We start from the raw sequence: 12,616 nt of genomic DNA, 5'->3' as shown, positions 1-12,616 counted from the left end.
AAATGTGCAGCCTACCTCACTGACTCACTGACGATATAAATGCCCCCAAGAGAACTCAGGTCATCTGCTGCTAGATTTCTGGAGGTTACAATCAAAATCCAGAAAATAATTGGTGATGCTGCATACAAAATGTCTACATTACATCAAGAAATCAAGGAGGCAAGCTCAAGAAATCAGGGAGGCAAGCTCAGCAAACATCTTTAAGCATCAGTTGAAAACCCATCTCTCAATCTAGCTTTTAAATAGCATCTTATAAGGTGATTCTGTTGTATTGAACAATCATGTTTTAGTTTTAAATTGATTGCTCCTTTTTTTAAATGCATTAATTCGTTATTTTTCCTTTCTTTTGTGCTGTATTGTACAGCACTTTGACCTGAATTCTTATACTGTATATGAAAAGACGTGATATATAAATGTCATTCATTATTATTATCATTATTATTATTATGGAACCACACATGCCCACTCTGCATCCCATCAGGTGTTTACTTGATCTGATATGGACTCGACCTGTGTTTGTAAAGCGTGCTCAGCGCTACATTTCTTTGTCCAGCGTTATCACCTGAGAGCACTGTGGTGGGTTTTTTTGTTTTGTTTTTGATGACCTCACCTCCCCGGCTGGGTGAGTGGGTAGGTCGGTCTGTGGTGGTGCGGGTGCTGACACACGCACATTCTGTGTACTGTGCATTCCATTCATATCTGACCCCGATTAGCAAACACATAACTGGGCCATATAGTGTTGCACTGAAAACACACACACACACACACACACACACACACACACACACACACACACACACACACACACACACACACACACACACACACACACACACACACACACACACACACACACACACACACACACACACACACACACACACACACACACACACACACAGTCTGCCCAAGCCAACCCAAACACTGCATCAATGCCAGTATGGATAATAAAGAATCGTCTTTACCACTTTAAGGCAAGATTGTGTCAGGTTGTCAATTGCCTATTAATCATGTAAGCCCTATACTCAATTATTTTTTTAATAGGTGATCTACAATCACCAATTGCTATTTCTGAAAGATTTTCGAAGATCTTCGTCCTATAATGGCACGTCCAAAATAGGGATGCCACATTTAAGCAAACTCCAGCAGATCTTCACAAGCAGCACTAGGATGAATGCTAACCATTTAATATCAACTCATTCTATATGTACAAACTCTCTAGTGTGTGTGTTTGTGTCTGCCATGCACTGTACACAGTGCTTCGTGTGCGCAGTGTATGCATAGTAGGGATATTAATAAATAACTAAAGGTTACTGCAGCTATTATATAAAAGGCCTATTAATAGAAAAAAAGCTTTAAATAACTCACTGACCAGACTGGTCTAACACACACACACACACGTGCACACACACACACACACACACACACACGCACGCACGCAGTCAAAAATGCAACCCAAGACTCTAGCTCGGCAGGCACATACTGTTCACACATGGGATACGCTATCTCCCAGTTTCTCACTTCCAGCTCTGTCTCCAACATAGTTTGTATCATCGCCTCTTTAAACCATCTTAAAGACCATCTGTCCATCTGTTCATCAATCCATCTATATAACCATCTCTATCAATCTATCTCTGTCGATCCATCCATCCATCCATCCATCCATGCCTGCATCCATCCATCTCTGTACCAGTGTTTGAATGACAGGGAAAGATTATGGTGATTAGTCGGTGTCTGACCTGAAGCCACTGGTTTATATAACCCAGTCACACACAGGCTCCAAGGTCAGAGTCTAGATTAGACAACCTACAGTAGCGCGATAGGATCACTTAATGGATTAGACAACTACAGTAGCTACCATACTGGCACACACCAACAGCAGCATCATGCTCGCTAGAGAAAGATTAGTCCAAGTACTGTACACATAAATAGATGGGACAACATGGTCTTGTGTATCTAGATGGACCATGCCGTACTGTAGCTGCCAGTTGATCAAATTCACTCCGGCTGAGGCCCGAGATAGTGTAGGCTAGGCACCCATCTCCTGAACCACATGTACTGTACCTGCAGGGCTGAGAATAAAATTCCTCCCGAATTCTCTACTGCACCTCCCCTGATGGCTGCCTGCCTCTTAGCTTTCCTACACAGCAAAATCCAGTGTTCATTTAAAGATTCTGTTGTTAAACTCTCCGAGTTAAATTAACACTCAGAATCCTCAAGAGCTTTCCTGTAAAAACAGGGTCTTAGTCCTGTTTCTGGACAGATGTCCGATACATGTTGGATAAGCACACAGCACTATGGCAAGAAACTTGAGTGATTCCGTCTAGGCCAGTATTTCTCAATTCCAGTCCTGCATACCTATGCCACTGCTTGTTTGTAATCTACAGTGTAGTTCACCTGGCATTCACCTGGTCACCCAGGTCAGCAGTGAATGGCTGAAATGCAAACAGTTGCATTCGGGGTAATATTCCTGGGCAAGAGTTAAAAACCACTGATCAGGGTCACAATAAAGAATGCTAAAGTAGAAACCTTGACTGAAAGCAATATGGTAGTAGTATGTTGGACATATATACCCAACATGCTGCCATAGCGTTCAGTCAGTAGACCGTAAGTTAGCTGGAAGTGTAGTGTTGCTGCCAGATGACACAGTGCCAGAGAGTGGGAAGGTTAGCCAAGGAAACAGGCCACCTGATAAAACAGAAAGAGGGGGAGATAGCAAGTAAAAGAGCCCAACAGGGTGATACAAGGCCTTAAGCCTTAAGGCATATAACCTCAATGCAAGGGAAAGGGACTAACAACATGTTGACTCAGAGCCTAAGCACTAAAGAGAACTAAACTAACAGGGTAACTGTAAGGCCTAGATATTCAACTGATTTGGCCCACGGGACAAATCAGGCCCCTGGGGAACTTTCTTGTGGCAATTATACGTTCACTAAATAATAGGTAGCTGTGTAAGATTCCATAATATTTGAATAGTATAAGCATTTCATATACTCTACTTCCAATGGGATTTGGCCATACATCAGACTGCACTCAGTTTGGGCTCTTTTCTGTGTGTTTCCTTAACTCCCCCCCACCCCCCCAACCTGAAGTCATTTTAGGCCCCCTGCCTAATCTAGTTGAATACCCCTGCTGTAAGGTATGCACCATCACTGCAAGAGAAAGAGCCTTAACGGGGCAATTCAACGCCATAAGGCATGCAACCTCAATGAATAGAGACAACATTTCCAGATGGATGACGGTAAGCTGCTTTGGTAAATCTAAGAAGGCCGAAGCGTAAACAAAATTCACGTATTACTGGTTTACGCAGAGCACAAAGCACTCAGTATTGCAAATCCTTCTCTGATTCAGAGCAAACGGAACGTGAACATGGAAGCCGATTGGAACCCTAATGCCTAATTCATACTTTGTTGTACGACAAGTGTCCTGCACGGAAAATACCAATACCAGATTGTTCCATTGCGACGCATTGTGAGTTTTAGGCTCGGGACACTGCCGTTCGACCAAGTATACATCAGACGTAAATTTTGTAATCCCGACCATGGTCAGTAGCGTTCCATCCTCTCTGGGTTGCTTTTACCTTGGTTCCAAGAATGCATGAGCAGTTATGTAAGGTAGCATGCTCCAGGTCCTGACCAAAAAGAGCTGATTACAGCACAACACACAAACACACTGCTCATCACTTCATCACACTTGCTCCACGGTACCGTTCCTCTTCCTGTCCTCTTTCTCTCTCCGTCTTTCCTTTCATCCATTCCTTTCATCTGTCCTCCCTGTCTTTTACCCCCCCTGCCCATTCTCCCTGTACCCTTGACTAAATCTCTTTCCTCTCCATTTAGACTGCATTAAGTCATTTAGCCGAGTCTATTTTCTGGAGGAACTTGGAACAGGTGCAACAACCAAATTTTGGCAGAGGTGAGAGAGAGAGATGAACAAAAACATGGACAAGCAGACAAACAAGCAGAAAAGCCTGCCAACCAGTCAGACAGGCAGAGTCGGTTGTAAAGTCTTTATAAAGTTCCAGTAGCGATCAGAGTGACTGGTGAAAGAGGCCGTTTGAATCCTAATTTTAATGGCAGCTGTCTGACAGCAAATATGTCAGACACAGTTCAGACACTCGTATGCTTTCCACCTAAGGCCTTAGGTTATAAGACAATGTAAGACCACTTTAATACAGCTGAAGATCAGTTTCTTCAGTGAAATGAACAGAAACAACAGAACAAAGATTGTGTGGAGTGTTTCTCTTTACAAACTACTCAGTGTTCATTTAACTGTGTGTAAAATTGGACGTAACATTTTTTATGTTAAATGAACACTTTTTTAAAAATAATTTAAGACATTCTAACTGGAATTTCTGTTCTCTACATCTATCTGAGAAATACAATTTAAGATATGTTAAGCCTATTTTCAGGACATGAACAAAACTATCCCTCACCTCCAACCTCTTTCGCTGGGTTGTGTAAACACGAACATCTATGAGCCAAGATGTTTGCAACGCAAGCGCACACATGCACACACAAATGACCCCTGTGTTGAGGGGACAACACCTCAATCTGCTACACACACATTGTTATTACTCAGGGTGAGAGCACCAGCCAACTACCGCAAATAGTTACTGCGCTAATAAAAAAGCAAAGAGGCAGTCTTTAGGCTCTAGAGGTCAATAGTTGCCATGCATCCTGTGAGTCTTCACAATACACATTAACATTTAGAGTTCTTCAACTCTATATGCACTGGGTGCGAAACGCTTAGTTGAGATTCAATGCATTAACAAAAAAAATAGGTTGTCTGGGAATTGGAAGGTCGCCAGTTTGACCCTAGGCTCTCCCTGTCTACGTATCGAAGTGTCCTATGAGCAAGGCATTTAACACCTAAGAGCTCCCTCTCGTGTGCTCAGAGCAATCTGATCAAGCCATCTACTGGGTGAACGCAGTAAAGAAATGTCCCCTCTCCCAGAACCAGTAAATAATCCCTTTCCCTAAATTTCCCAAATAATTTTGATCTTTGTGACCCTATGATAAAATCTCATGGTTCACTTTTGGGTGCCAAACATTTGGTTGAGAAACTAAAACTGGCAACCAAAATTGTGGTCCGATGAGTCAGCGTGAGTCATCCCAGTGATTCAGCCCGGTGCCGCCTTTGGTTTGATCGGTTTTGGTGGATAGAATCTTAATCTGTGCCAACTCTGCCTCAGAAAATGGGCCAGAATCTCTTCAGACACTCTCAGACAGATCTCAAACTAGAAAACAGGCATGGGCAGCCAAATATGGGATGAAATTAGAGCAAATAACACACAATGCGCCTCCAGCCTAATCAAATGTAATACCAGATAAGAAACTGCAATACACATGACACAGCAAAATCAAGGGTGTTCCATTAACTGTGTAAGTGTACAAACTGACACATTCTAACCACTTAATTAACCAAAATACCAGATCTTCAAACTCACAACATGCAAAGTGTTGTGAGCTTGTAGATGGGCTATTTTCAAATAGCCAAAGTATAACTTAGGCTTAAGTGGTTAAATTGATAATGGCTGTGAGGATAAGAAATGATGATGATAAACAAGGAATATTATAACCGTTTCCACCTCACAGTGTTTTTTGAAGCGAGCAGTACCCAGCAGGTGGTCGGGGGTGGTTGGAGGAATACTTGTGCTCTGTTGCTATGAGACTACAGGAAATTACCATCTCACCATGTTCATCATACCACAGTGAACAGCACTCGTCATTCAACAACAATCTGAAATAGAATAAACTTAGCGTGTTCTGCATTTTCTGACCAATCATATGTCAGACATCAGAGATATGATATGAAGACAATTGTCCACAGCCAAAGTGAGGCAGCCAGGGCTTGTATACTTTAGTAGTGGCCAGGAATGTTCAATCATGTTTATTATGTAAGCTAGGAGACACCACTGAGAGAGAGATGACTTTGGTTGAGTAGTAAACAAGGTTATAGCTGCGTTGGCATTTTATCTCCCTCCTATTCTCTCGCTCCGTTACTCTGTCCATCTTTCCTATCTCTCTCCTTTCCTCACTCTCCCTCTTTGACTTTTCACACATTCTCTGTCTTCATGAGGAAGGTGTTGGCGGTGTGTGTGTGTGTGTGTGTGTGTGTGTGTGTGTGTGTGTGTGTGTGTGTGTGTTATATGTGTGCGTGCTTGAGTGTCCAGGGTTAGGTGCGTCATGGTGCTAGCTAGCTAATCCCCAGACACATTTAGTGAAAGGCCATCAGTATCAAGGGTACCCTGTGCCTAGAACACAGCATATGTAGCCAGCTGCAAAGAGGTCTCCCTGTAAGCCAACTAAATGTGCATGACAATAAATTCTACATTTATGTGCACATTAATAGCACAAGAGAAGGCTATTATAAGATATCTGATACTAACCAACTAAACCAAGTATGCACGGATCTCAAAAGCAATCTTAGACAGCAAAAGAGAGTGTACTTAAAGTACATGTGTGTTCAAACATTCACACATAACTTTGTGGTTTATGGTCAGTGAAGCAATTTCTCCCAGAGATTCAGTTCCTCCATGGATGATACTGACAGAGAAAAGAGCTCATCCAACAATAGTAAGAGTTGTATGATTTACTTTTGGAACAATAATTCTCAAAGAAACTAAGTATTTGAGCAAATGTATTCTTCATCTTTATGATCTAAAAGAAATTGACTGTTACCTGTACATTTGTTGAGTGACACTGTGAAAATTAGACTACTAACTACTTTAGTTGGTGTTTGTCTGTGTTGTGGAGTGTGTGTACTCTTCTCCTCGCTTTCACCTGTGTGTTTGTGTTGTGGGGTCTGTCCACTCACCTATTTGCAGCAGTACCGGTGTCACCAGGGCCGTTTCCATGGCGTAGCAGAACTCTCTGCCGAACATGACCGCCCCGTGCATCACCCATCTCTTCAAGGGAATGCGGTCTATCGACACCTCGCTCACCGACTCCTCTCCTCCTCGTCTTTTTCGTCCTGATCCCTCTCTCTCTCTCCTTCTTGCTGATCCTCCCGTCTCCTCTTCTCCGCCTGTCCCCGCAGGATTCTTGCCATTAACCCCAGCCACCAGAGCTCCGACCTGCATAGCGTCAGGCTCTGTGTTCTGGGGAGGCATGGTGGAGGGCATGCAAGCAACGGAAAACAAACGTGCCCCGTCCCCGAACGACAGCAACAATGTTCGGGTCCTTGACAAAAATTAATGCTACTAGCGTTATCTCTGCGAGGAATGGGGGGGGGCAGCTGCAACTGCAGAAAACAAAAAGCAAGCCCCCTCCTCAAAGATCAGAACAGCAGCTAGTAGTTAATGGAGAACAATTACTAAAGCTAGCAGTTAACAAAGCAAGTACCCCTGTCCCTAGAGGCCAGTAGTGGTAAGTTACTTGTAGATTCTTAATTATAACAGTTACTCATAGTTGCACTTCCAAATACTTCTAAAGTAGCTATAACTTCTGTTGGTGTTTGGTGGGAAAAGAAAAACGGCAAAACGCCACCAAAAGGCGTATTATTAAAATAGAATTTCTGAATAAAAAACGAACCGATTAATAACGGATCCTCTTCCACCACCGTCTGAGGTAATGAAGGTAACGACCTAAGACTAGGTCCTACTAACACTCAAAAAGGCCCAGATATGACATCCAAATAAAGAAGAGTAACAGATCCTTTCTTTATAGATTTAGCAGTGATCAGTATTCTTAGTCAAAGCTTCTAAACATAAAAAAAAGCTAAAACAAAAAAAACAATATCACCCAGACCAGGATATCAGCTATGATGAGTCACGTTGCAAAACGATTTGGGATTCAAAACGATTTGCTTTCTCTGAAAAGGTCTCCTCCAGAAGAAAGGTAGCTTCCAATATGACGAATGATGTCTAAATCCTCCATTCACTGTTTTTTCTTCGTCTCCCTCCAGAGATCAAAACAAAGCAATAAACCAACCATCCAAGGAGTAGTTATCCCAGAAAAATGAAGGAAGTCGATTTGTTCTTCTTTCACAGGAAGAGTGCAAGTTACATTCCGTGTGTATAAGGGTGTGTATGTGATGTGAATGATTCTGATTCTGTTTTTTGGTGTGTATGAGTGTGTGTGTGGCCCTGCCTGACGGAACTATCAGACTACTTTATTTGGTATTAAGAGTGGGTATTGCATGTATATGTGTGTGTATGCGTGTATGCGTGTGTGTGTGTGCGTGTGTGTGTGTGCGTGTGTGTACGTGTGTGTGTAGTTTATGGCTTATTTGACATCGAGGTTCCTCCTCCTTCTTCTTACTGTCTATTGTAAGCAGTGAAAATCCATATAGAACACCACTCAGTGAGTTCCAGAGTCATATTGGAGTTACGTATTGAGGGTTGGATGGCAGGGTGGAAAGATGAGTGGCAGACGGGGAGGAGGAGACCGCGGGGGGGAGGAGGAGGAGGAGGGCAGGCAACGCAGGTGGGCGGAGCTCCTTGGTGGATCCCCATCGATTGGCTGATCAATCTAAAAAAATAAATATATAAAAACAACACACACATGCACACAACACCAGCCCGATGTTGGCCACCACGATGTTTGGAAACAGGAAGCAGCCCCATCATCGGACGGTGGCGAGTGTCCCATTGGTCGAGAGGAGAGAGGAACCAAAGCCATTGGAGTAGAAAACGCCATTTCCGTTCGTTGGTTGGAGCCCAGGCAGAGAATGGAGGGAGAGAGAGAGAGAGAGAGAGAGAGAGAGAGAGAGAGAGAGAGAGAGAGAGAGAGAGAGAGAAAAAAAACCTTGGTTAGCGAATAAGTGATTGAAACACTTGCACCTGTGCTGTTGTCTGCATCCAACAGACGTAATCTCTTTTTAGATTGTCAATTGGGAACAAAACAGTTCTCTTTTTCAATTGGCTGGTCTGACAGTGTCTTGGAAATAGCTGGCTTCTGGCCACTGCTGAAAAAGAACAAAACATTCATTTCAGATAGCTAACAAAAAGACTGCCAGGATTCCTGTGCTTTGCCTGCATGGTTGACTCAACACCAAAAAAGGCTAAGATCGGCCAGGCTGCTAAAATAGCATCTGTTATTCGCCTCATATCAATATATGTCTAGACAGAGACAACACAACATGTAGACTCAACAAATGTTGCGGTTTAAAAGCAATAGGATACATTGAGTGCAAAACTATTTCTTAATTTTTTTTCTTTCTCAGTAAGACTTTGAAAAGAACAATTTGACTTTCATGAGGGGTGCATGATTGGACCTCGGCTATTTGCACAGTGAAAAAGTGAAACACATGACACATAAAACTAGAACACTATGTGAATATTTTGAAACGTATTCAAACTGAGCTAGTGTTTGGAGAGAGAGTTCTGTGTGTGCAGAGCAGAAGAGAGAGAGAGAGACAGACGGACAGAGAGAGAGACAGAAAGAGACAGACACAGAGAGAGAGCGAGGGGCCCTTTACTTGATAACAAACATCCTGGAGGATAGTAATACAGAGGGAGGCCAGCCAAGCAGGTCTTTTCACATGGGGGGGGGGGGGGGGGGGTGTGTGGCGCTTGACGCGCCTAGTAATTCATTTTCGGTGAGAGGCGAGTGGGCAGGTATTGCGGGCAATCTGACAGGCGGAGCGACAAGCGGGTGCAATCCCGTGAAACTGTCCCGTTCGTGCCCGTGTCATGCACGCGCCCGCCGCCAAGAGTTTAATTGCGTTTAGTGTCTATTCACATGAGGAGAGCAGTGCAACCCTGCGGATCTAAGCGAGTACGTGTAGCGTTGCTAGCTACCCATGTGAAAAGAGCTTAACCCAGTAAGACCAGGAACGCATAGCTATAGCCATTATTTTATTCAATTATTATATATAGATATACAAGCTATAGATCTACAGGCTCATAGCGCGGCACCAAGTTCTGCGCAATGAGCTTGTAGATCTGCTCTTTTTGAAAAATCGTGAATATTTGTGCAAATCTTTGAACATATATATTTTTAAAGTGAACATTTGTAACTCAAATGGGGGGTCCCTGGAACAACATATTTTGAGATGGAGATCCGTGACCAAATACATATAATTTTGGGGGTCCTCGACATGAAAAAGTTTAAGAACCACTGATATTATAGCAACATACGGTTTACATTTGTAGATGCGTTCCCGGATTGAATGGGTTAAGACAGCATTCACTCAGTAGTAGGCCTATTTCTCACATAAGAATGTGGGGTGCATGGAGTACATTGGAAGAGTGTGTGTGTGGTTGTGTGTGTGCGAGTGTGTCAAGGGCTCCGCTGATGGATTAAGACACAGCACGTTCAGCCACACACACACACACACACACACACACACACAAACAAAGTAATTCCTTCCACGTGCATGATACATCATAATAACAGTGCTAAGACCCTCATCAAGCCTCTTAGAGAGAGATTGAGAAAGAAAACAAAGCGAAAGGGGAATGGGGGCAGAGAGGAAAGGGGGGAGGGAGAGAGAGAGAGAGAGAGAGAGAGAGAGAGAGAGAGAGAGAGAGAGAGAGAGAGAGAGAGAGAGAGAGAGAGAGAGAGAGAGGGCTAGATGGCAAGATGGCAAGATGAATAGATGGAGGCAGTTTGGACTTAGGAAAGTTAATAAGAACAGAGAATTATAAGGAGAGAGGAATTGAGAACGGCAAAGAGACATGGAGGGAGAGAGAAAGAGAGAGAGAGAAGGATGAGAGAAGAGAGGAAATGTAAACATATTACCGTTTCTCAACCTCACAATGTTTTGTTTTGGTCTTTCTCTCTGTGTTGGCCTCTCTCTTTAACTCTCTCAGCACAACTGCGTGTCCCTATTAACATTCATGGTGCACTCAAGATGGTCATGCATATTTCATACACACGTGTGGTGTGCGCACACACACACACACACACACACACACACACACACACACACACACACACAGTACCCCCTCCTCCTCACCTTGCCCCATAGGCTGCGGCAGATTACATAACAGCACCCCCCTATCCCACCCGCTCAAGAAAAACGCACACAGCATTTTCCACTCTAATGTCGCATGTCTCTCTTGCATGGACACGCTACCGCCACTTGTACACAGTATCCCCAGTGTCTTTTAGCCTAAAGTTGGACAAACACAAGTTTCAGAGTTGGCCTAAATAACACTTTTGCTGGTCTACTAGCAGCAGACACAGACAAATGCAAGTCCAACATGACCAAAATATACAAAATGTTTAGATTTGGTTTTCTGTGGGAATAAACATGAAGAGCACTTGGGTTCATCAGGTCTGATGATGATATATCACAGTTTCAGCCTGTTTGTGTATTCTTGCATTAGCCCCATGTAGTTCAACCGCTGAAAACCAGGTTTCAGATGTATTTTTGTCTGCGTGTGGGTTAGCGTGTGAGCTATGTACAGTACGTGTGTAAAGAAGTGGTGCACAAACTGTGGGCAGTAGGTCACAGAATCTAAATGGGGGAAATATTAAAACCTATTAAAGATGATTCGGATTCCAATTGCATTGAGTAATTTCTCGGTTTTTAAACTGAATTTACTGATAATCATATGTTGTTTACTGGTTTCTGTTACATGGATTTTGGTGCTACAGGATTGTACATGCATTTTTGTTTCTATACTTTAAAGAGCAGGATTTGGTGTGCCATGAAAAGCTTTATATGAACATTAATTTGCCTGAACAATACCTCATTTGTGGTCAAGACATCTCGAATGTTTGTCCTGAGTGCACTGGAAAAAGCAAACATGCTTTTATGTCACTTATCTTTTTGAGTGCACGGATACCAAAGCGTTAAGCCAATCAATGCATAATATTCGTTTTTTGTCCCTGTTTTCACAACTCTGAGCACCTCTGTTTTCCCACTACACCCTATTGATAACATGACATAAAATCTAGGAATTATTTAGTTTTGTGTGATTACATATCTGTTCATTTATGTAACTTTATTCCTTTCTTCAGCTTTTAATTATTAAAAACATGGCTATTGGCAGCTGTCAAACAATCAACTTGAGGGTGATTGCTGCAAAAGGTTTGATCACCCCTTGTGTAGACGAAAGTGGTTGTGCCTGTGTGTGTGTGCATATTTGGGGTTGTGTATTTGATGTTTGTTTACATGCGGGTGTGTGTGTGTGTGTGTGTGTGTGTGTGTGTGTGTACGTACGCCAGCTGTGTGTGTGTGTGTGTGTGTGTGTGTGTGTGTGTGTGTGTGTGTGTGTGTGTGTGTGTGTGTGTGTGTGTGTGTGTGTGTGTGTGTGTGTGTGTGTGTGTGTGTGTGTGTGTGTGTGTGTGTGTGTGTGTGTGTGCACAATTTTAAGGATAGAAAAGAAACAAGGTCAAAGTGGGGGAAAAAGGCTGAGAAAAGAAAAAACAATGATGATACTGTACCACTATCCACCCGCCCCCCCTCTCTCTGTCTTTCTCTCATCAGATAGTGCTATCTGGCCGGTATATCTGTCATTCTCCTTCCATCAAACAAACACAAACACACACAAAGCTGTGAAAGCTATCTGATTGTAGCTCTAAATACATACAGTACAACACAACACGCAGCCTATTGCCTCACTCACAGAGAGTGTGTGTGTGTGTGTGTGTGTGTGTGTGTGTGTGTGTGTGTGTGTGTGTGTGTGTGTGTGTGTGTGTGTGTGTGTGTGTGTGTGTGT

At 43.1% G+C, this 12,616-nt stretch overlaps 1 protein-coding gene across 1 annotated transcript in view; it reads right to left on the bottom strand.

Moving 5' to 3' along the window:
• Positions 1 to 12,616, bottom strand: part of LOC308095953 (solute carrier family 45 member 4-like) — a 54,931-nt gene that overhangs the window by 26,452 nt on the left and 15,863 nt on the right. The window contains 1 exon segment of the mRNA XM_080443137.1: positions 6,820 to 8,474. Coding sequence (XP_080299263.1) covers positions 6,820 to 7,126 — 307 coding nt within the window. The 5' untranslated portion in view covers positions 7,127 to 8,474.

This window comes from Gymnoscopelus braueri (genome assembly GCF_963280865.1).
Source record: "Gymnoscopelus braueri genome assembly, chromosome: 11".
NCBI classification, from domain to species: Eukaryota; Metazoa; Chordata; class Actinopteri; order Myctophiformes; family Myctophidae; genus Gymnoscopelus; species Gymnoscopelus braueri.
Note: the sequence above shows the minus strand (reverse complement) of the source record. Positions and strands in the feature narration are given on the sequence as shown.